General features: G+C 42.0%; 2 protein-coding genes across 4 annotated transcripts in view; one reads left to right on the plus strand and one right to left on the minus strand.

The window, feature by feature from the left end:
• The window catches only part of adck1 (aarF domain containing kinase 1), an 86,772-nt gene extending 74,025 nt beyond the window's left edge, over window positions 1–12,747 (minus strand). Inside the window, exons 1-5 of one of the 3 annotated variants that reach the window (XM_026151630.1) lie at window positions 12,594–12,747; window positions 12,304–12,421; window positions 11,895–11,958; window positions 11,205–11,342; window positions 2,574–2,657 (exon numbers count right to left, since the gene is read on the minus strand). In XM_026151630.1, the coding sequence (XP_026007415.1) occupies window positions 2,574–2,657; window positions 11,205–11,336 (216 nt within the window). In that variant the 5' untranslated portion in view covers window positions 11,337–11,342; window positions 11,895–11,958; window positions 12,304–12,421; window positions 12,594–12,747. Of the gene's footprint in view, window positions 1–2,573; window positions 2,658–11,204; window positions 11,343–11,894; window positions 11,959–12,303 lie in introns of all 3 variants that reach the window. The other 2 variants (XM_026151628.1, XM_026151629.1) reach the window with 2 other exon arrangements.
• A 4,485-nt stretch (window positions 12,748–17,232) lies between these two features.
• Window positions 17,233–23,653, plus strand: snx6 (sorting nexin 6). Its single transcript, XM_026152284.1, has 14 exons — window positions 17,233–17,318; window positions 17,463–17,513; window positions 19,475–19,579; window positions 19,680–19,790; window positions 21,009–21,130; window positions 21,222–21,345; window positions 21,537–21,632; window positions 21,721–21,826; window positions 22,007–22,082; window positions 22,235–22,274; window positions 22,366–22,452; window positions 22,536–22,695; window positions 22,788–22,873; window positions 23,074–23,653. Exons 1-14 carry the CDS (start codon window positions 17,313–17,315, stop codon window positions 23,125–23,127), a joined length of 1,224 nt encoding a protein of 407 aa, XP_026008069.1. The 5' UTR covers window positions 17,233–17,312; the 3' UTR covers window positions 23,128–23,653.
• The last annotated feature ends 369 nt before the right edge of the window (window positions 23,654–24,022 follow it).

The following is a 24,022-nucleotide window of genomic DNA, read 5'->3' on the forward strand; positions in this document are numbered from 1 at the left end:
ACAAAATGCTCAGTGCCGTCTGAGACTATGGCCACATCAACTGGCCAAAACTTTTTTAAGCCTAGTCTTTAAAAAAAAGTAAAAAATTTCGCGACTCCGATTCCATTATCGATATCACTCATGGATTCATTTCCTTTTAGGTCCTCTTATCAGTTCTCACTGGCTCCGCTTTGAAAGTTGCCACCATTGCTAAACAGCATATCGAAGTAAATATATACGTGCAGATTAACTGCATGTTGTGTGGTCAAATGTTTGTGCATGATGGAGGTACTTCCCCTCTTTGTTGGGCTCAGTGTGGGAAATACTGTTAGCGAATGCAAACACATATTACACAAAGCACTTTTCTTAAAAGTAATGTAATATGCACACACGTGATCTGTCTCTTAGTGATTACATCTGAACAAAAATGCTAGAAGCACAAAGACACTATCCACAGTGAACAGTTAGAAATCAAGGCTTCAGTCTGACTCCTCCCCCTGTTTATTATCTGTTCTGAGGTCCTCATTCACTCAGCTTTAACCTCACTCTGGGTTCTTTGCTAGCTTATCGTTAGCTTGCTGTCTGTGCAGGTGCTAGCAAAGAGCTAAAGTTCTGTTAGCAGTATAATGCAGATGTTTCTGTCCTGGGTGCAGTCTGCAAATTACCACTGCACTCTCGCCCTTTTGTACAATAAAAGTATTGTCCATGTGTGGCACCGTTTTCCTCCGAAGCTACACAAACCCTGCTCATTGTAGCACAAATGTGAACGCAGCAGACTAACAATTCAAAGGAATTTGAACATGTCAACTTTAAAAAAAAACAGTGTCATGATTAAAGTCACCTTATAAACATGAAACAAGGTCTGTATGCAGTGAACAAAACAAACACTGGTCACTGTGCCCCACTGATCTGGATTCATTTGTAACGTTGTCATTTAACCCATTTGTCTGGATCATGTCTAGTAATGGGTAATAGATTACAGAAAGTAATCTTTGAGGTATTTTAGAAATGGGCTCGTCACATAGTTTGTCCAGCAGAGTGTGCCCTACTCCACTGTTTAAACTTTAAGCACTGACTGAACATTTAACTGTGATTTACAGTGTATGCACAAGTATTCACAGAGCTTCACTTGTTCCAAAATGGACTGAATTCATTAATCCGGTCATTCAGTCTGACGTCACTAGCCGTGTCTGGGTCTAAACTCCGCTGCAGGTCCATATATCAAACGATCACTGTGGCATTACTGAGAGTTGAAAAACTGTCTAAAGTCTTTCATCTTTAATAAAATGATCAGCGTTCTGCTCTACCAGGTGTAACAATCGAGTTTAACATCCAGGCATCCATGAAAACGGAATTTATGACATTTAACGGAGTTAGAAGTTAGCAGGGAGTTAGCTCGCTAGCTTCTATCTAAATACAATATAGCATGTCCTGACTGCGGGGTTTTGGAAACAAATTAAAACGTACAGCTCTGTTATCACTTCCAACATAAATGAAGACAGGAAACTAAACAGCAGGGACGTTTGTAGGGTTACTGAAGTTTGGCTAGCTGGTATATAATGATGTGCTACGTGACCGCTAGCGACACAGCTATGTTAGCATAATATAAACAAGCTAACTTTTTTTCCACTGGATAAAAGTTAACGTGAGTGTTCTCGGTGGTCAGGAACAAATGTAATCGCATGGCAGGATGCTGTAAAAGGACCAAACTTCAGCCAGGAGAACAACTGAGATAATCCATCCACAATACGAGGTTAGTCATTCATATACTGCTGCATGGGCTGGGCTGTAGTTACATCCTAAGGTTTTAAAAACTGAGCTTAAATAAATGATTAGCGGTAATAAAAGCCGAGGGAGGTCAACAGTGATCACTGACTGTTTTAGGAGCTTTTTGAGATCAAATAGAAGAAAATACATAACATTAAACATGTTAACAACACAAAAGCCATATTAAACTACTTTAGACCCGGAAGTAGGATTCGTCACGTCATCACTGAACGACCGGATACCAATAATGAATAAGTGAAAAGGTTTGGTTAAGATTCTTGCGAATTGCTTTGATTTTCTGTTTCTGAAACTTTAAAACCAAATCCTGTTCCTGTCAGAATATTTGTTTCCTGGTTTTGAACATGATTCTTACAAGTCTTTGAAATCAAAGGACAATAAATGACAATTCAAACAGACACACATCAAAACCTTCTTTTGTTTTAACCCCCAGAAAGTTATTTTATTATTCTAAAAAGCCTGCAGGGTTACATTAAAGCCCAACCCTAATCTTGCCATGGGTTCAAGCTCAGAGGATTAAAAACATTACATAGTATTTTCTCTGCATCTCTGGACAGACAAAATTAGAAAATAGTCTTAAATAGGTACTGAAAACCACATTTCCAAAACAGTGATGATGATGGTGTCCCTGAATAGTTAAATATGCCTTCTTTAGTTTGTCGAGGAACAAGTTTCACAAACAGGAGAAAGAAGTGTGATGAGAACAGTGGGCAGTCTGGTTCACCTTCAGCTCATCACCAACAACAACAACAACAACAACAACAACATTTCACCCACCCCAATTCTAAAGAAACAAAGTGGTTCTCTACCTTTGACTTGAGGTGCCAGTATTCGTCTGTGCCATTTTCCACGTGTCTGAAAGCTGTGAGATAGTCGTAGCTGATGACTGCTGTCTGCAGACGAACAAACAAATGACATGAAGAGATTTTCAACTGCAAAGTGGAAGAATAGTTACTAACCTTCTGAGGTCTAAGTCATCGTATGTGCTAACCCTACATTGTATTGTGGTAGGAGGAGAATGCTGTGAATAACTCTGTGAATGGGAATCAGAACATTCTTGCTTCTGTATATATGATTTTACATAGTTTAACAGTTTAACATCCAAAAACTAAATAAGACATGTTCACAACTTAAGATAATAGTCAATATAAACATGTATTTTCCTGGCTTCATTCTATTCGATTTTTTTTTGTGGTGTAGAACTTTTATGTGTTAAACAGTCAATAAAATCAAGTGGACACCTTTGATGAAGCTCCTGATGATCTAGCCTCTTACTTCTTGTTTTTTTATTTACTCTTTATTTTTGTGTGAATCTGCACGCTCCATCTGCCTGTCACTTTGCTGCTAGAACACCTGAGTTTCCCCAATGAGGAACAATAAAGGATAGACGACACCTGATCCTAGCAGGGGTGGGGGAACTCCGGGTCCGGTGTCCTGCAGGTTTTACAATAGAATAATCCTTTAATTGTCCCACAAGGGGACATTTGGGTGTAACAGCAGCAAGAAAGACACATATACAAACAAACAGTACACAAGACACAGAACAGAAACATACACAATTTTTACATATTTTAGATGTGTCCTTGATCCCACACTGCTGATTTAAATGGCTAAATGACCTCCTCAACATGTCTTGTAGTTCTCCAGAGGCCTGGTGATGACCTAATCATGTGATTCAGGTGTGTTGACCCAGGGTGAGATCTAAAACCTGCAGGACCGGCCCCTGAGGCCTTGAGGTCAACACACCTGCTATAGAGGTTACACAAGTAGCCCAGCTGCTCAAGGACAGCACATTAAACCATTCCATTGCCATTTATTGTATCTCCCAAAACTGTCTCAAGACCATTAAGAGATTCCAGCAGACAGACAGCGAGTTGTGTGAAGAGGAACAGGATGAGCACTGCCAGAGCCGTACAAAATTACCTCCAGTTTCTGACCAAACAAACAGAAAGACTTTGTGAGCGTGGCCTGAGGGCCCAAATTCCTCTAGTGGGTCCTGTGATCACTGCCTGGCACCGTGAAGCCTGATTGGAATTTTCCATAAAATACCGTTGTGGCAGGGGTGTGCTCGAGGGGCAGCGCCACGGAGGCTGAGGACAAGCTGGAAGGAATCACACTGATGAGCTCTGTTCCCTCTTTAGTGACACCGGGGACAGGCAGTGAAGTGTGGAGCCAACCAGAAAGCTGGCCACGGAGAAACCAAAGGTGCCGAGCTGCAAGCGTTGTGTGTGCCATAACGTTAAAGGAAGAAAGAAACAGTTAGGGAACGCTGTGTGGCTCCAAGTCTTTCACAACTACTGACGTTCTGTGGTGTTCACGGATGAGAGCAGGTTCACCGTCAGCACATGTGGCTGATGTGATATGTCATATCACTGAGAGGTGTACACAGTGAACAACAACACAGCACTCACAATGAAGGTTTTTAACTATAAGGACAAAGAAGCAATGATGAAAGCAGCCAGGCTGAAAAAAAGGAGATTTTCTCCTGGAAGCAGCCAGTGATGTTCTATCAGGACGTGGCTCCTGGAGTAACAAGATGAGACGAGCTCGGGAGCTCATGGCATAACATCGCATTCATGACAATAAGGAGAGGCCACATATCTGTAACAGCTCTGCTGAGGCCAAAGATTTCATCAGGATCATCCAGGTAAAGAAAGGTCAGCTGGAAGTAACACAGGAGGATGTTGGAGCATCCGTGTGAATAAAAAGTATGATTTTTAAACAAAAACACTGATGACACAACAGCAGTGACGATGGCGCTGTCATAGTTTAACATGGAGTCAGTCTGCAGACAGCACAAAGAGGAAAAAGCTGGTGGGAGTCCTTCATCCAAGCACCTGATTGACAAACTCCAATGTGAAGAAAGTAACTTTGTAGCTGTTGACTGTTAACTTAGTCTGATACAATGTTTCAATCAGGCAGGTCGCTGAAGGCGCATGTCTGCTGTCCCACTTGAATCTGAAGGAGGGTGTATTACATCAGCGGTCCCCAACCCCCGGGCCGGTACCGGTCCATGAGTCGTTTGGTACCGGGCCGCGAGAGTTGAGACTCAGGTATGAAATGTATGGTTTTCAGGGTTTTTATGGGTTTTCAGCGTTATTTTGTTATCGTTTTTATCGTTAACTCTGTTTTCCTGGGTCTTTTCACGTGTGTTATGAACAGAGATGGGCAGTAACGCGTTACTGTAATCTGATTACTTTTTTCAAGTAACGAGTAAAGTAAGGGATTACTATTGCAAAAACGGTAATTAGATTACAGTTACTTTCCCGTAGGAACGCTGCGTTACTGCGTTACTAAAACCGTGATTTTTTGCGAGAATGTCTCACGACAGTGACGTAAGCGAGTGCGACGTTCGTGCCAACAGCTGTGTCCAGATCAACAATGGATCATATATCGATTGTGGGAGAGAGTATGAGCGTGCAGCGTGGAAGTACTGACCTTACTTTGAGTTTGATTCCATAAAAAGTGACAAAAACATTAGTGTCCGCTGTGCGTGGGAAGAAAACTTCTTTTTACAGCGAAAAAACCTCTAAACTTCCAACAAGCACCGAGTAGCTACGACGTAATGGGAAACTCACAGAGAAACTCGCGGATTCTTCCACTGACCGCGGCACACCTGCACCAGGGTAACCCTCCGCCTACCCCACTCCTGCTTTACAGGTGAAAATAGAGCAACAGGACCGCTGAGTCTTTGACTTTATTTATTTTCTGCTGTGTTTTACTTGCATCTATTTGAAAGACTGAGTGTAAACACAAAAAATATTTTATTTTATGTGCTGGAATGTGCAGAAAATAGGTTTAAATGTTAAACTAATTTCTTCCAGTCAGAGAATGTTGCAGATAATTAAATCTCTGCTTGATGCATAAAGTTAAAAGATTAAAACTAATAAAACAAGTTTTAAAAAGAGACTTTTCCATCTGATTACATTTTGTATGATGGATTATGCAGAAAAAGTAGAATTGGGCTGAAAGATCTATCACTTTATCACCTCTTCAGGTTGTAAATCGTGTTTTTAAAAAGTAACTAAGTAATTAATTACTTTTGAAAATAAGTAATCAGTAAAGTAACGGGATTACTTTTTGGGGGAAGTAATCAGTAATTAGTTACTGATTACTTTTTTCAAGTAACTTGACCAACACTGGTTATGAATAAATCTTTTTTTCGGTACCGGTACTAGTTTTATTTTGTTGTATTTATCCGCGACACCTTAAAGGCCGGTCCGTGAAAATATTGTCGGGCATAAACCGGTCCGTGGCGCAAGAAAGGTTGGAGACCGCTGTGCTAGATGATCTTTATTTTATTATCTTTATCAAGGTTTTCCTAACATTATTTTTCAGATTCAAAGTGAAATCACCCAAAACCGTATGAATTAAGCAGGTTTTAATAAAACTGTATGAATATTTAAAATATCAGAATCCCAGTGCAAATGTACACGGGCCAGAAACACTGACTTGGGTCTGTTAGGCTGGACACCGAATCATTAGTAACATTAATTCTTTTGTTAACATTAATTATTAACAGCTACACATTATAACAGCTTGTTTTCAGCAGCACGACATTTTCCATCAAAGCCCACACTGTTCTTTGAATTTACTTGATTTTAATGAGTTCATCAGTGACACGTGGTGAGCTCATGTGATTTCTTCTTTTCATCCTCACTTAATTTTCCCCAGTAAATCCAAAGTATTCACATAAGATTGAATTTGTGTTGATTCAACATGACTTCTGTGATCTATTCTTATAGTTATTGTTTTATGGTTGATTATGTTAATTTGCTGCAGTCACTAGAGACCTCTAAACTTCATGCAGCCTTCAGATCACCTTAGGAATTCAGGCTGGAGCAGAGTTCATCTTTCAACAGGACAATGACCGCAAGCACGCAGCCAAGACAACAAAGAAGTGGCTTGGGGACCAATCTGTGAATGTCCTTGGGTGGTGCAGCCGGAGCCCAGACTTGAACTCGATTAAACATCTCTGGACCAACACTCCCCATCCAACCCGATGGAGCCTGAGAGGCTCTGCAAAGACGAGGAGAAACTGGCCAAAAACAGATGTGAAAGCCTGTAACATCGTACTCAAAAACATGGGAGGCTGTAACTGCTGCCAAAGCTGCTTCAATGAAGTACTGAGCAAAGGCTGTGAATACTTATATGCATGTTGTACTTTAGTTTTCTTAACAAATTTTCAAGAATTTCAGGCAAACTGTGAATATTTCCTGGATGCACTGTAGACCTGCCCTAAAATGATTTGGGGATTTATGCAGGAATTCTCAAATCACTTACCAACAGTGTTGAATAAATCTGACTTGATGGCTTGAATGAGAAACTAAGAAAAGTAAAGAGGTAACACAGAAAGGCTATGAGGTAATACAGAAAGAACAAGCTAAAAGCTTCCATCGTTGTTGTTAAAACCTTAGCTTCAAATGCTAGTTTGAAATTCAAGGAAGCTTGGAACAACCATCTTCCACAACTTCCCAGCTAAAATTCTTTTTAACCCTTTGAAGGCCTACTAGGAGCAACCTTTGAAGCTCTTTTGTGAACTGAGGAGTTCCTGTCATATTTCAGGCCTGCTCAAAGAACAAAATCACTGGGTTGGAATCAGATATTAGTGAGCGTGATCTCTGCTTATGCAGTAACCACTAGAAAAACCCAGAAAAAATTCTAATGCTCAACACAGAACATTTTTATTGACATACACTAAAGGCACAGAGAGGTCATCAAATGTTGTCTTTATGGGATAAAGAGTTAAAAACCATCACTGCCTATCCCACCTGTTAAATCCTCAATAGAAAAGTGTGAATTGATTTTCTTGAATTTCTTGATTATTTTAATAAAACAGTGCTACACTGAATTCAGCCACAGATCTCTCTGGAAGCCTGAAACACACAGTGGTACCGTCCAATTCTTCCTCCTACCTGTCAGACTGGATCGCTACTCAGTTTTTAAAAGATACTTTTCCAGTTGGTTTAGAGACTGGAACAATTATAAACTCCTTTCTGTCATCTGGGGTTTTCACCTCCAGATACACAGACAACAGTTAATCCAAAATGCTCCCGCCAAGCTTTTAACCACATCGGTTATTGTAACTCTTCATTGTTACCTGTTAGTTTTACAACCATTTTTAAGATTACAGGGAGTGCAGAATTATTAGGCAAATGAGTATTTTGTCCACATCATCCTCTTCATGCATGTTGTCTTACTCCAAGCTGTATAGGCTCGAAAGCCTACTACCAATTAAGCATATTAGGTGATGTGCATCTCTGTAATGAGAAGGGGTGTGGTCTAATGACATCAACACTCTATATCTGGTGTGCATAATTATTAGGCAACGTCCTTTCCTTTTGGCAAAATGGGTCAAAAGAAGGACTTGACAGGCTCAGAAAAGTCAAAAATAGTGAGATATCTTGCAGAGGGATGCAGCAGTCTCAAAATTGCAAAGCTTCTGAAGCGTGATCATCGAACAATCAAGCGTTTCATTCAAAATAGTCAACAGGGTCGCAAGAAGCGTGTGGAAAAACCAAGGCGCAAAATAACTGCCCATGAACTGAGAAAAGTCAAGCGTGCAGCTGCCAAGATGCCACTTGCCACCAGTTTGGCCATATTTCAGAGCTGCAACATCACTGGACTGCCCAAAAGCACAAGGTGTGCAATACTCAGAGACATGGCCAAGGTAAGAAAGGCTGAAAGACGACCACCACTGAACAAGACACACAAGCTGAAACGTCAAGACTGGGCCAAGAAATATCTCAAGACTGGTTTTTCTAAGGTTTTATGGACTGATGAAATGAGAGTGAGTCTTGATGGGCCCGTGGCTGGATTGGTAAAGGGCAGAGAGCTCCAGTCCCACTCAGACGCCAGCAAGGTGGAGGTGGAGTACTGGTTTGGGCTGGTATCATCAAAGATGAGCTTGTGGGGCCTTTTCGGGTTGAGGATGGAGTCAAGCTCAACTCCCAGTCCTACTGCCAGTTTCTGGAAGACACCTTCTTCAAGCAGTGGTACAGGAAGAAGTCTGCATCCTTCAAGAAAAACATGATTTTCATGCAGGACAATGCTCCATCACACGCGTCCAAGTACTCCACAGCGTGGCTGGCAAGAAAGGGTATAAAAGAAGAAAAACTAATGACATGGCCTCCTTGTTCACCTGATCTGAGCCCCATTGAGAACCTGCGGTCCATCATCAAATGTGAGATTTACAAGGAGGGAAAACAGTACACCTCTCTGAACAGTGTCTGGGAGGCTGTGGTTGCTGCTGCACGCAATGTTGATGGTGAACAGATCAAAACACTGACAGAATCCATGGATGGCAGGCTCTTGAGTGTCCTTGCAAAGAAAGGTGGCTATATTGGTCGCTGATTTGTTTTTGTTTTGTTTTTGAATGTCAGAAATGTATATTTGTGAATGTGGAGATGTTATATTGGTTTCACTGGTAAAAATAAATAATTGAAATGGGTATATATTTGTTTTTTGTTAAGTTACCTAATAATTCTGCACAGTAATAGTCACCTGCACACACAGATATCCCCCTAAAATAGCTCAAACTAAAAACAAACTAAAAACTACTTCCAAAAACATTCAGCTTTGATATTAATGAGTTTTTTGGGTTCATTGAGAACATGGTTGTTGTTCAATAATAAAATCATTCCTCAAAAATACAACTTGCCTAATAATTCTGCACTCCCTGTAGTTTCCTCAGACTTTTAAAAGACACACTGCACTCCATGCAGAGGTATGGCAAGTTTTTGGCTAAAAGCTCTTGGGTATCAGCTTGTTAGTGAACACCTTCATATTTGGCTTTTTTGTAGATTCAGCTCATGAAATGGGAACCAATCATGTATTTTTGTGACAGGTGCCTAAAGATATAATTGATTCTCATTTATGTACAAACTATGTTTCATCTCTTGAATTAGGTGCCTTTTTTATAAGTACATATTGGTTCAGTAAATTTTATTTACTTCATACAGTAGCAATTTGTGGTCGCTGATTTGTTTTTGTTTTGTTTTTGAATGTCAGAAATGTATATTTGTGAATGTGGAGATGTTATAATAATAATAATGGATACTTTATTGATCCCCATGGGGAAATTACTTGTTTTTCTCTGCATTTGACCCATTCACTCAGTGAAGCAGTGGGCAGCCCACTAAGCAGGCGCCCGGGGAGCAGTGTGTAGGGACGGTACCTTGCTCAGGGGTACCTCAGGGTAGCCGTTAAGTGGATTCGAACCGCCGACCTTCCGATCATGGGGCGACCACTTTACCTACTGAGCTATCCCTGCCCGAGTTATTGGTGTCACTGGTAAAAAGAAATAATTGAAATGGGTATATATTTGTTTTTTGTTAAGTTGCCTAATAATTATGCACAGTAATAGTCACCTGCACACACAGATATCCCCCTAAAATAGCTCAAACTAAAAACAAACTAAACACTACTTCCAAAAACATTCAGCTTTGATATTAATGAGTTTTTTGGGTTCGTTGAGAACATGGTTGTTGTTCAATAATAACATTATTCCTCAAAAATACAACTTGCCTAATAATTCTGCGCTCCCTGTAGTTTGCTTGTGTTTAAGCCCTACACAGTCAGGCTCCTGCCTACAGCTGCAAGTTGCTGACTCATGAACACATTTTACAGCATGACTTTGTTAAAGACTTGCATGGTCCCTAAAGGTGATTGGGCTTTTACAGTTTAGACTGTAGAGTGATTTCTTCAGTCACTCTGTAAAATCGTTTAAATTTCTTGGTAAAGCTTATTTTTAATCTTTCTGCTTTTCTAAGCCACTAACGTCCTGATGAAACTTTTACCTTTGTCTGTGTAGGTTCTTGTTTATCCAGGTCATGGTAGTCTAAGGAGCTTGGAAAGAAAAAACAACTGGAGTTTCCTCAAGACGTTTCATCAGGTGATCTGAATGGGTCACATAACAGTGTGAGGCATGGTCTCACAATGGTTTCACCAAAACCTCTGCGGACCTACGCCTGGGCTCATGTGGTCAGGCACATGATCAATAGTGGGCCAACGACCCTCTTAAAGGACAGCTCCCACCTGGGATTCTCCATCATTCGGTCTTAGAACTGAAGACGTTCCTGGGATGAGAGCTGAAACATCTTCAAGAAACTTAAACTTTCTTTCCAAGCTCCTTAGACTACCTGTTTTAGTGTCAGATTGTATGTGTACTGGTTTTGAAATTTGAAACTGTTTTAAATTCTACTTAAGGTAGTTTTAAATTTCGAATTTTTATTTTCAAAATGTACTTTCACTGTTTAGCAACTTGGGTGCTGAATAAATACAAATGAAGTAAAGATACAAAGATGCTTCAACATAAGCAAGTTCACAGAAGTGTTACCAGTATAGCTGCCTAGTAGAAGGACTTGTAAGGACTTAATGCTATTATCATTAAAGGCATTTTAGAATATGAAATTTCCAAGTAGTGTTGTGCAGTAACTCACAGTCGCCACAGCTCGTCCAAAGCGGATCACACTTAAGTCACTGAGGTCCAGGTGACTGCTATAAAGGTAAAATCCAGATGAGGCAAGTACTGCTGTGGCTAGAGAGGAGACTTTGAGGAGCCGATTAGCCATGAGTCACTGCAAGAGGAAGATGAGGGAGGAGATCAACAAAGTGCTAAAGAAGTGTTTCATTCATTGATAACTCGGAATAATGCTGTGTTGATTCACTGTGGCTGATTCACATCAGGCACTTTGAATTGACACAAAAAGAAAAGTGCCTCTTAATATGAATCTACATTTGAGATCTGATCACGGCAGAAGGTTGCATCTTAGTTTGGTGAGGGTTCAGGCTTCAGACAGTTTGTGCATTACCAAGGACCCCAACAAGACTAAGAATAAGACAAATATGGACTATTTTGAACTGCCCAGAGCTCTATAAATGCCCAAGAATAAAAACGTGGAGCTAGAAATGTGGAAAATAGGTCCTTTTTTAGGTTTTGTAATTCCTATCTGCAAAATTAAAACTTACTTACTCATTAAAGGGGGAAGCATTTCACCAGTAGGGGTGTCGAGTTATTGCTGTTACTGTGTAACTTTGGATCTTTTAAGCACTCCCCTTTTATCAGGTTGCAATTTAAAAGAAATGAATGTTAATGATTCACTTGTTTAAATAAGGTTATACCGACTTACTGTGATATAAACTGGCACTGAACAGGAGTATAGTCTAGCCCCAGTTCAACTTCAGCTGATATGGCTTAAGCACCAAAAAAGAGGGAAAAAAAACATCTTGTAAGTGATCCTGAAAGCATCACCTGCGCGTAGAGGGCAGACTGTCCTTTATTTACGGTCAGAAACTGGGACTGTTTTTAAATAGAAAATGTCAGTTATATGTCAATCACCTGGCCTGGAGATCACTGGAGTTTATCTGATTTGTCTAAAAATAAAACAACAATATACATGCAACGTTGTCGCAATAATATCAGCTACCTAGTTTGCCACTTGATTAAAATATTACACAGTGAAAGCACTAGTCTCCTGCTTTTCTTAAGCATCTTTGTGTTGGTGCACCTAAGCCGGCTCGGCGTGTTATGACACTCACCCTGAGCAGCTAGCGGCAGGTCAGCTCAATGAATCACAAAGCAGTTCCTGCCGAGACAGCTCCAAGTAGTGTCTTTGCCTCAGACCGGATTTCGCTGGTGTCTCGTTTCTAAAAGACGCTAATAAAGAACAGGATACGGCGACTGTGAGCTTATCATCACTTGTGTTGTTGTGTTATGCAACAACCGGCTGGGTTTTGTAACAGGCGATGTATGGCTGCAGCACCCAGCAGCACTCAGTGCTGACCGGCGAAACTAAACGTCTCAATGAAAGAACTACGAGCAGCTTTACCTGACTCTACAACGCGCGCTGACTGACTGCCATTTATCCGTTTGATTTGACCTCTTCGCAAAATTTCGACGCAGAGCCAAAGGATTCTGGTTAATGTAGTACGGCCTGATATGGAGCCTGTAGAAAACATGGACGACGTAACAGCTCCCCGAAAGTCTCTACTGCCCCCTGGCGTCTGGCTCCAGTATGGCTCATAAACCCCGCCTCCTGTGTGGCCCACAGGGCCGGCCCTAGAATTTTGGTGGCCCTAAAGGAGATTTCATAAATAGCCCCAAAAGATTGACTGCTCATAACTAGATGAAGATGAACACACTTCATTCTTTTAAATGTAGGGTGGGAGAAATTACATGTGTACATGTGTAACCACACAACAAATGAATTTGTTTTCAACTTGTGCAAATTATCCAATAATATTAATATGTCAAAATATGATCTAAAGGATGCAATGACACATAGCTAGAAAGTTAATATTTAACATGGAAGAATTGGGGGCAGTTTAGACCTTTCATCAAGTTTGTGTTAAGATAAAGTAAATTAAAACACCACTTATAATTATTTCCAATATTGTGAGAAAACATCAGGTTCTTTGTAACCAAAAAAGCTAGCTATTATAAATGACATTGCAGTTTTACTTAATTTGAGAAGCAAACAGCAAGTAAAGCTTGTTCTAATAAAAAACACATTAGCTAAACTAAATAGAATTGTTACGTTTTAGCTGCTGTTTGCCAGGTGAAAATTACTGCGGCTACATTCTATTTAATTTGTTCAAAATGAAATGCTAACTCCAAGTTGCAAAACAACAACAACAAAAAAAAAAATGCACACATACACACACAAAAATTGGTAAGTAGCTAACAACCAAAGCTAACAATACAATCAAATAGGTTACTCGGTTATTAATTATGTTTACAGTTTGTCTTGAGCTGGCTAACAAGCTGAGGAAAAACAACCTGCCGTTCAGGTTAAAATGAACTGTGGCTATTTACTGTGAAATATGTTCAAACACAATAAATACAACATAGCTTCATCCTTAAGGTAATCACACATCTGTGCTGAGACGTAGCATTATGATGGTACTGCTCCGATCTTACCCAACCATTAGCCCCAGAAGTCCTGTTGTATTGTCGTTACCTGACAGTATGAAGCTCCTTGAGGCAACTGTGGTTGTGATTTGGCGCAATATAAATAAAACTGAAAAGTCAGCAGATTCTCGGGATTTAAATTATCCTTATGTTCAGTATACACAAACATCTTTAACATGCTGGTTCAGATGCTTATCCCAGTGAAAATGCCTTTTTACTGTTAGTTTTAAATCAAAATGAAAGTTTAAACCAAGTATGACACATATGAACATCAAAAAAATAAATAAAGACAAGCGAATGATTCAGTTGAATATATGCTCCAGTGAGACATTAAGGTTCACTAAAACTATCGACGAATAAACAGTTCATATGTCAGCAGTGCTGAAAACATGTAGGAGCAGAACTTCAGATCCTGCAGTGTGTGAAACAGGGAAGGATGTTTCAGACCTAAGGGGTAAACTTTACATTTGTGATGATCCTGTTTGTGATTACAGGAGCTGCCCAAGGATTCAGACCTCAGCACCACCCAGTGACAAAGACAGATCATCTTATATGTTCACTCTTTGTAATAACTAACTGATGAAAAAAGTACAAACACTCCCCCCCCCCCCCCCGGTTTGGATCTTTAGCATCAGAATTGTTGTCTTAAGGCAAAGAAAGATGCCAAGCAGATTTATTTTACCAAGTGGATCATCATGGCCTTGCCATATTGGTCCATTTGATTGACCTTGATTATAATTATGTATTTATTTTATTTTGCTACAAACGGGACAGACATGACTGGGGGATAGGACAGGGAGAAAGAATGAAAGAAAGAGAGGGAGAGAAAGAAAACCAAAGGGGAGAAGAGACGGTGAGAAGGGGGGGAAGAAAAAACAAACAAAACACCTGGATCACCTGTATGGAGAAAAAAACAGAAGAGAAAGCAAACAACAAAGAGCAACATAATAAAAAAAAACAGCACCATCACAATAAACTATCTACCAGTAGATATCAGTAGATACTAAATATTAAACGATATTGTGCAGCACGCAAGATAGACAGCGCACAATGTGCTTTGAGGCAGCAGCCAAGAAAGCTGTAGTCCGCGTCTGTGAACACCCGTGTGTACACCTGTGTGCACACCTGTGTGGATCAGCATGCTTGCATTCCAAAGGTTTCTCCATGTAACGATCTGCTAGGGAGTGTGGGGGGGCCACAGCCCCGTCCTCCAGGGCATGAAGCAGGTATGGAGGAGATCCAAGCCCCCGACATCCAGAGGCCCCAGAGTACGAGGACCCGAGGAGGACCACCAAAGGGGGGGAACCGTGCCACCCTCCTGGGAAGAGCTGAGTAGAGCCCCAAAGGAGAGGTCACCCAGCAGCTACGGAGCAGAGGTCAGAGGGGGTTGCAGTGGCGTGCCCGCGGGCTCTGCCGGCAGCCAGCTGTGCCAGAGAGGACCGAGCTTCAGGCCCAGAGGCCGGAGGTCTGAGGGCACCCCACCCCCCGGAAGGAGCCCAGCCGGGCCACAGACCCCAGGCCCCGCCAATCGACACAGACGAACAGGTGCACGCGGACACAAACGTGCATTCCCACCCCATATGCACCACCAAATACTCGACACTCACCCAACGTGTAGACAGACACAAATAGACACTGCACAGACAGTCTCACTCCCCAAACATACTCTATATCCCAGGTCCAGGTACCCCCGCCCTCAGAGGGGCAAACCGCACCTAGACCCAGGAGATGTAACCCTTCTCTCTGGGGTGGAGGCAAGTGGACCAAAAGTACAAACACTTAAGTACCACATGATGTGCTGTCAGCGAAAGCTGCAGCTGTTTTCCTGATAAAGTCAAAGACAAAAAGCCAAAGGGATTAATCATCCATATAACTGTGTCACTGTATATCAGCAGAAACATGAATTCAGTTTGGTGTTTCAGTAAACTACTGATCTCAGACCTGCACAGATTCTGCTTTTAACACTGAGTGTACTCAGCTGCATGAAGAGCACATGAGATAAAACCAGATGGAAGGTCAAACATCTTCACTTGTATGTTGAACTAAAAACGTCTGATCTGGAATTCTTTCACACTGCTTTGCTAATTGTCAGCTGTGTGTCAGGCTAGGACCCAAATGTAGGACTCAGAGACGGAAAACGTACAGCAGCAGCTTTATTGCTGGAGAAACAAGCTAAAAGTAAAATACATGAACACTAAAGAAATAAAAGGCGATCTAGAACTACAATCATACACAGACTAGACCTGACCTGACAACTAACACGGAGAACACGACACCAAACAGAGGGACACTTCCCCAGCCTCATCCTCTGACATAACAAGACAAAGAGGAAGCAAAACTGAATACAGTGAGTGCAGGACAAGGACTATCAAAATAAGACAGGAAGCACGACGAAGACGTAGATGAAGACACACAAGCTTAACACTGAGAACTGGGGAGAAACTAGCACAGGGACATTACTGTGTGGAGAGACGGAGAGGCAGCATGAAACACGCAGACACGAGAAACACAGGGAAGACACAGAGACAGACACTAGCCGCTAGAAACGTTTCAGCATTGTCTGGCAGAAATGAAGGCGAAAATCTTCATTTTATCTCATTTTTCTTACTTTTATGTGTTTCAATGGTGTGCTCCTTTTGATGTTTAGGTTATTTATCTATCCTTGTCAGAGTCGGGGGTGGGGGGGGGGGGGAGCCTATCCCAGCCCTCTCAGGGTGAGAGGCAGGGTACACCCTGGACAGGTTGCCAGTCTGTCCCAGGGCTATGGTATGGCTTGATTGTGTATGTGACAAATACAATTTCAATGGGAATTTGATTTGAGGTGTAGCAGCTTTACTATGAGCTCCTCTCAAATAGCTTAACTCCTGGCCTCTGCCTAACTAAGGGAGAGACTAGCCGCCCTTCAGTGAAAGCTAATTTCTGCTGCTTGTATCAATGATCTCAACTACCCAAGCTCACGATCCTACGTGAGGGTGGGGACTTTGATCGACTCGTAAACTGACAGCTTTGCTTTTACATTTAGCTCTCTCTTCACCACTACAGAAGGTCGCAGCATCTGCATCACTGCAACCATGTCCCCAGTCTGCCTGTCAATCTCCTACTCCCTTTACTCATGAACATGATCCCAGATACTTAAACTCCTCCAGCAACTTATCTGTGTGTGCACTCCATGCTCCGGGCTAAGGGGCATGGCCTTCAGACCTGGAGGTGCTAATTCTCATTCCCACCCCTTCACACTTGGCCACTCACTGGTGTGAGCTGGAGGCTACCACCTGATGACACCAACAACATCATCTGCAAAAGCAGAGATGATTATGAAGCCACCAAATTCCGTCGTCACTTGGTTATGCATAGAAAGTATGTCCAGAACCATTATGAACAAAACTGGAGGCAAAGTTCTTCCAAAAAAGGAACTTTCCACATGTGAGGGAACGTGTTCTGAAGAAGCTGGCTCTACCTTTTTTATTTCATTTTTATAGCTTTTATTTTAATTTAAGTTTTCTAATATTCGTTTAGTTTGTTTAAAAGTAGGTTTTCTTTACAGGTATTTTGTTTTGAATTAAATTCATGAAATCCGCCCGACGACGCCTGACTGTTCTGACGTCACTCCACTTCCTGTCTCCACCCATTTGCAGCCATGATGGTAGGTTTCTCTGTCTCTTCTGTTTTTCTTGTGTTGTCTGCTCGGTGAGCTCGAGAGGTTCCACCGGCTGTTGTGTTGTGTTTGCGTTTGTGTTACGGTCGGTGTGCAACTAAACAAACAACCCTGTGCTCTTTGTCTTCGCAGCAGGAAGGGTTGGACGACGGACCCGACTTCCTCTCCGAGGAGGACCGGGGAGTGAGTGCTGTCCGTCTGCCTGTCTGTTTGTTCACCTTGTGTCTTTTCACCTGTGTGCCTGTGTGTTGGAGTTTGACGCTCTTCTGTGTTTGATTCAGCTAAATCAGCTGGGTAGCATTAGCTCGCTCATTTTTCTAGGGAAGTTAGCTGTCCAGGCTAACTTTAGCTTATTGCTAATGGGCAGTTAGCCTGTCAGCTGTGGTCAGACTGGTTCTCCAAGCCCGCGAGTACAGATGATGACCCGGCTGCAGTCTTTGGGCTTAACCGAGAGCTAACGAGGCTAACGGTTACAGTGAAAGTTTAAATGGCAGCTAACGAACCACTGACTTAGTGAAGTTCATGTTGATGGTACGTGCTGCTAGCGCTGCTGTTTTACCATCAGCTGTCACATGACTGAAACGCTGCTCCGATTCTAATTGGATAATCCCTGTTATTCTCAACGAAGCTCGACGAGGGCAATTCAGTCCAAAATTCCACAATGTTGGATAAAGGTGTCCATGTTTCTGTAATTCTAGGAAACACGACACGGCTTTCATCATCACAGGGACCAGCAATCTAAAATCCAGACAGATGGACAAACAAAACCCCAAAGTCAACCTTAAATATAGTTTACTCAGTGCTCTTGACCTGACTTGGTAACCGAGCACTTTGCTTGTGGTTCAGGTTGAACTACCACTGCTGTCCCCCGAATCTAAATATTATCTTGTAAATAATGTAGGTGCTTTGTGTTCCATCTTTTCTTTCATCCTGACGTGTGTACAGAGCTGAAAGTACCCAGATGTCCAAAATACACATCCAGAGGTTTATTGTTGCTGCTTGTTGAGTAAAGAGCTGTGGTTTTATGGTAATGTCGTTTAGTAAAGCTGGAAAATAATTTTTACAGGTTGTTTTACTCTGAAGCACATGTATACAGTTACATACACTAAATGATATTATAGAAGTCTTTTACAGAAGTGTCTGATTCATGTATCAGTCACAGCTTGATTTATAGATTTATTCCTAAGAACATGGTGTGCATGCAGGCTTTTCAGTATGTTGTGCTTTATGGACTTTAGAAAGAGGAAATTCAGGATCCCCTCTGAAAGATGGGACAAAGTAAAATGAGTCTTGAACCTGGCCTCAGTCAACAGACGATTTCTGTTGTACAAGAACAAACAAAAAGCAAGAAAAGTTGTGAATTTACTCCCATCTGAGCCCCTTCAGTATATTTATGATGTAGCTGTTCTGTGAGGGCAGTAAGGTTCACACAGTCAGGAGATCCAAGTGTCTCAGACCTACATTCTGGTTTGTGGATAAGAAATAGAACAGAGATATATTATTAAGACACTGGTGTTATAGCTGTGTACTTGTGGTCCTTGTTAAAACCGTGGCAGCTGTCACACCTGTCAGAAAGGTGTGTGCTGTAGTTTTTGTAGCTCGAGTGTGTGATACTTGTCACTGTCTAATTATGTCATTCATTTATTGTTGCCAAGTGAAATTGAGGTGTCAGTCCAATAGCACACGATCGGATGGATGTGCAGTTACATGTTCTTTAATGCAGTGTCCCAGGACGTTTGTTGAACTGGGATGGCGACACAGCTGTATTTTTTGTTCCTTCTCCATATGAGGCCTCTTTTTCACGCTGCATAGTTGTTGTTGTTTTTCTTTAGTGATTCCGTTTCTTTACTTTAAACTGGGCCTTGATGCTGCGCCTCGGTTCATTGGTTTTAGCTCTTGCCCCTTTTGGGTGAGACTACTTTTCAAACATCTGGTAGGTAGATCCTCTCTGCTCCAGCTGTGTGCTGAGACCATGGCATATGCATGCAAAGTAATCAGTAGAACTAACTTCTGAACAAACAAAGTTCTGTACTGTGACACAGTACGATGTAGGTGAAGAGTACACTGTAACTGACAGCTGGCTTTCGTTGTGTGTCTGTACTGCTCACTGCGTTGTTGGACACACGGTCTCTGTCCTCCTGCAGCCACGTGCAGTCAACGTGGACCTTCAAACAGACGCCATGCTGCAGGTTGACATCTCTGATGCCCTGAGTGAGCGAGACAAGGTCAAATTTACCGTTCACACCAAGGTGAGACTGACTGCTGTCAGATACGCTGACAGACCTGAACTTCGATAACACGTAACAGACCTGAACCTGCACACTGCTGATGTGCTTCCTTTTTGCACAGAGCACGCTTCCCAACTTTAAGCAGAACGAGTTCTCGGTGGTCCGACAGCATGAAGAGTTCATCTGGCTGCATGACTCCTTTGTGGAAAATGAAGAATACGCAGGATACATCGTAAGAGCAGCATGCACAGAGGACTTCACTTCACCCATAGTCACCATTCTAAGACGTAGAATAACGTTAAGCTAAGTCGTCACTTTAAATAAGCCCACGTTTTATCCTGTGTCTCATTAATGAGATGTAGAAAGACAGCTTTAGTCTTGAGCCATTACACACACACACACACACACACACACACACACTCTTTTGGGGGAGGTTCTTGTGTTTTGGGGTTTTTATGGTCAAGCCACTTGACTTTAACCTCTATCGAGCATTCAAGTATAAAAAGGCACCACAATTACACAGAAACAGAGACACACACACTGAAACACACTCACTTATAGGCTGGCACTTCCAGAGCCTGGACTTTCAAATTAAGATAAGACAAGCTAAGATAACCTTTATTAGTCCCACATGTGGGAAATTAGTTTTGTTACAGTGCAAAGTTAAGAAAAAACATACTGTAGTAGGATTAGATAATAAGAATATGAATAAGATACTGCACACAATAGAATAAATATATATACAACAGAATAAAATACAATATTGTCAGAAAAGGAGGATTGCTGAGTATTGCTGAAATAATTGAAGCAGTGTGGCAGCATCTGGACATACAGCGAAACAGAAACATCCAGAAAAGAACAGGAATGCCTTCAAGTTGCCCAGAGAGCTATTCCTGACGGCTACTTAAAGGAAGGAACGTTTGCCTAAGACATTCCAGGCTGTGTTGAATAAAGGCCGTCATACCAAGCTTGTTGAATTGCACAGGCTGTTTTTTTTTCTTATTTATTATATTTTAATTTCTGTTTCCACGTGTTCGAATCGCTCTGCTTGCTTCCAATATTTCTATCAGAATATAAATAAATGAGGCTCAAGTTTGAAAAGAACAAGTAAACAGACACAGGCAAGACGCACAATAGTTCTTACCCAAGAAAGGTTTCTATTTGTAGGCAGAGCAAAAGAGAAAAGGCCCAGGACGTTAGTAAGAGGGTTCCTAGTCTTAACCTGCCAAATTCTGTTAAATTTAGTTATCTGACAGTGACAGATTTAACATCTGCCTGTACAAGTATCTGAACGACATATTTCAGTATCTGGAAACTGATGGACCAGCTTACATCACCACTAGCAAAAGAGCAGACAGGCACGTGCAACCGAGTTATCAAACCTGCATCAGAGGCCAGAAAGAGTGTGAGCTGGCTTCAGTGTAGAGCCGTACGCGTGTTGTTGTTGCAGATCCCCCCAGCACCTCCAAGACCAGACTTTGATGCATCCAGAGAGAAGCTGCAGAAGCTGGGCGAGGGCGAGGGATCCATGACTAAAGAGGAGTTCACAAAGATGAAGCAGGAGCTCGAGGCGTGAGTGAGCACAGACAGCAGTTGTTGTCCCCATAGTTGTTTGACGTGCTGGATTAATCACCACATCGCCCCTTTTTGTGTTGTTGCACAGAGAGTACCTTGCCATCTTTAAGAAAACCGTAGCCATGCATGAGGTCTTCTTATGTCGTGTGGCGGCTCATCCTGTGCTCAGGAAAGACCTCAATTTCCATGTCTTCCTGGAGTATAACCAGGATGTAAGTATCACACTGGATTCATTTCATTTTTAGGATTTCTGAGCAGCTCGAAGAGCCAGTCGTCAGTCAGCACAGGACCTCGTGGTGCTCCTAGGAATAACAAGCAGGTCGACAGAAAACGGAGGTGTTCTATACCTGCTAACTCTGTGTTGTTCATCTTTCTTTTCTTTTTCATGTCTTGTTGCCAAAAGCTGAGTGTACGAGGGAAGAACAAGAAGGAGAAACTGGAAGATTTCTTTAAAAATGTGGTGAAGTCGGCAGATGGTGTCTTGGTGGCTGGAGTCAAGGTGAAGACCAAGGAACTAGTTTCCACCTCAATCAAATGTGGTTTCCATGTTTTCTCTTTATTGATAGTTGCTGTTTTTGCGCCTGTAGGATGTGGATGATTTCTTTGAGCACGAGAAGACGTTTCTGTTGGAATATCACAACAGAGTCAAGGATGCTTCAGCCAAGTCTGACAGAATGATCCGGTCACACAAAAGTAAGAATCTTTTAAATCCGTTTTTCTTTTGTAAGTGATGTTTGTGTCTGTGGCATGAGCTGGAAGGTCAGGTTCAGGGCTTGTGTTAGAGTCTCGAGTAATTCATTGAACAGAGACTTGGAGTTTTATATAAAGGAAAACTGTGTGACGCTGATGTCCACGTATTTCTTTTCTGTTTAGATGCTGCTGATGACATCAACAGAATTGCCTCATCTCTCTACACATTAGGAACACAGGACTCCACAGACCTCTGCAAGTATGAACAAATGTTGTCTTTGAACTTGACCTGGAGCTGCCTTCATGTGATGATTTTTGCTAACACTTGTATTTGGTCCTGAGCAGAGCCAGGTTGTAAACATACCTGCATCACATCTGTCTTGTTCTTTTGTTCCCTTTTTCTTCCTTAAGGTTCTTCCTCAAAGTGTCAGAGTTGTTCGAGAAAACTCGGGTATGTCTGATCAAATTTGGAGTTTGCCTTGTTATCTTATTACCCCAGTAACTCTAATGTTGGGACCATGTTTGGGGGGTTTTTTAAACAGAAAATTGAAGCTCGCATTGCAGCAGATGAAGACCTGAAGCTGGCCGACCTGCTGAAATATTATTTGAGGGAGTCACAGGCTGCAAAGGTCTGATTGACAGTTGAAGTCACCAGTTAAAAAACTGGCGTTGTTAAATATTGCAGTTTATGTGATGATGTCTCCCCTCGCAGGATCTCTTGTACCGGAGGAGTCGGGCTTTGGTCGACTATGAGAACGCTAACAAGGCTCTAGATAAGGCTCGGGCCAAAAACAGAGATGTTCTGCAGGCTGAGACCAGTCAGCAGCTTTGCTGCCACAAGTTTGAGAAAATCTCAGAGTCTGCCAAGCAAGGTCATTTTTTGTTCTTCCTATGTCAGCGTACAGGTGAAGGAGTGTTGGATGTGTGTGCGGTCTGCTTTCACAGTGCATTCTTCTCCAAACAGAGCTCATAGACTTTAAGACAAGGCGAGTGGCAGCCTTCAGGAAGAACCTGGTGGAGCTGGCCGAGCTTGAGCTCAAACACGCCAAGGTACTGAGTATACAGAGAAACCAGCCGTTAAAAGAGCATTTCAGCTGTTCAGGAGTGTCTGATCTCATTATGTAGTGTAGGAGAGGAGCAGGCTGCCTTCTTAATTGAAAGGTTGGCTGGCCTCTCCAGTCTGCATCCTTGTAGTATTAAGCACTTCATAAGAACCAGTCCATTTACCTATTACCGTGTCTCACCTGCAGGGGAACCTCCAGCTGCTGCAGGGCTGTCTGGGCATCCTGAAAGGAAACACTTAACTGTTTGATACTGCATACATCCAGCTGGATGCCCCCTGGCTTCTGTCCCGCCCATTTCCAGCTGGACAATCCCGTCACATGGGTGAAACCTGCAAGGACAGAAAACCGACGCCAAGATAACTGGACCTGGAGACAAATAGAAAGAGTCTGAAATAAAAAAGACAGGAAGTCTGTTGTCATCATCACTAACAAGACAGTCTTTTTTTTGTTTTTGTTTAATGCCCTGAGTCCTGTTCATCATCTTCCTCTTTCTCAAGCAGCATAAGTATTGGTCCTACTGTTCTTTTGCCTGATTTGCAGCGCCTGTACTGGCCCTACTGAGCCACCATAACCAGCAGAGTAAGACTGCTCCCTCAGAGGTCCTAATAAATTAGCTGTTTCTGTGGTTTCAGTCTGATTCTGCTATAACTGGATATGATTGGACATTCTGTACTTTTTGTAAATTTGTGAAGTTAAATAAACCAGATTCAGTCTAAAATTGTCACCTTTTCAAAACGTAAATAAAGATTTTAGGTCAAAAGAGAAACAAGTGAATGTGACTCCTAGGAGGGGATACTGACCCGGTCTGCTGCATCTGTACTCACGGGTCCAAGTTTGTCTCTGCTGGTGACCAACCTCCATCTCAAGGCCGCTTCTGTCGTTTTTGAGTCTTATTTAGTGCACGGCAGCATAACTTTAGCTCAACAAGCTTACTGCTTTAACCAGAGAAGGAAAAATCAGACAGTTGCTGATTGTATCGAACTGTATTACTGTTGACTTCTATTGTGATGCATTGCACTCCTATTAGTGTGGGGGTTTTAATTTTTTGTGCTCTAAAAAACCCTCAGTCGACCACAGTGTCTGGTTAGTAGCTGTTCATTGAACTTCTATCAGTGTTTTAACGAACCTGGAAACA

This window comes from Astatotilapia calliptera, chromosome 19 (assembly GCF_900246225.1).
Source record: "Astatotilapia calliptera chromosome 19, fAstCal1.2, whole genome shotgun sequence".
NCBI lineage: Eukaryota > Metazoa > Chordata > Actinopteri > Cichliformes > Cichlidae > Astatotilapia > Astatotilapia calliptera.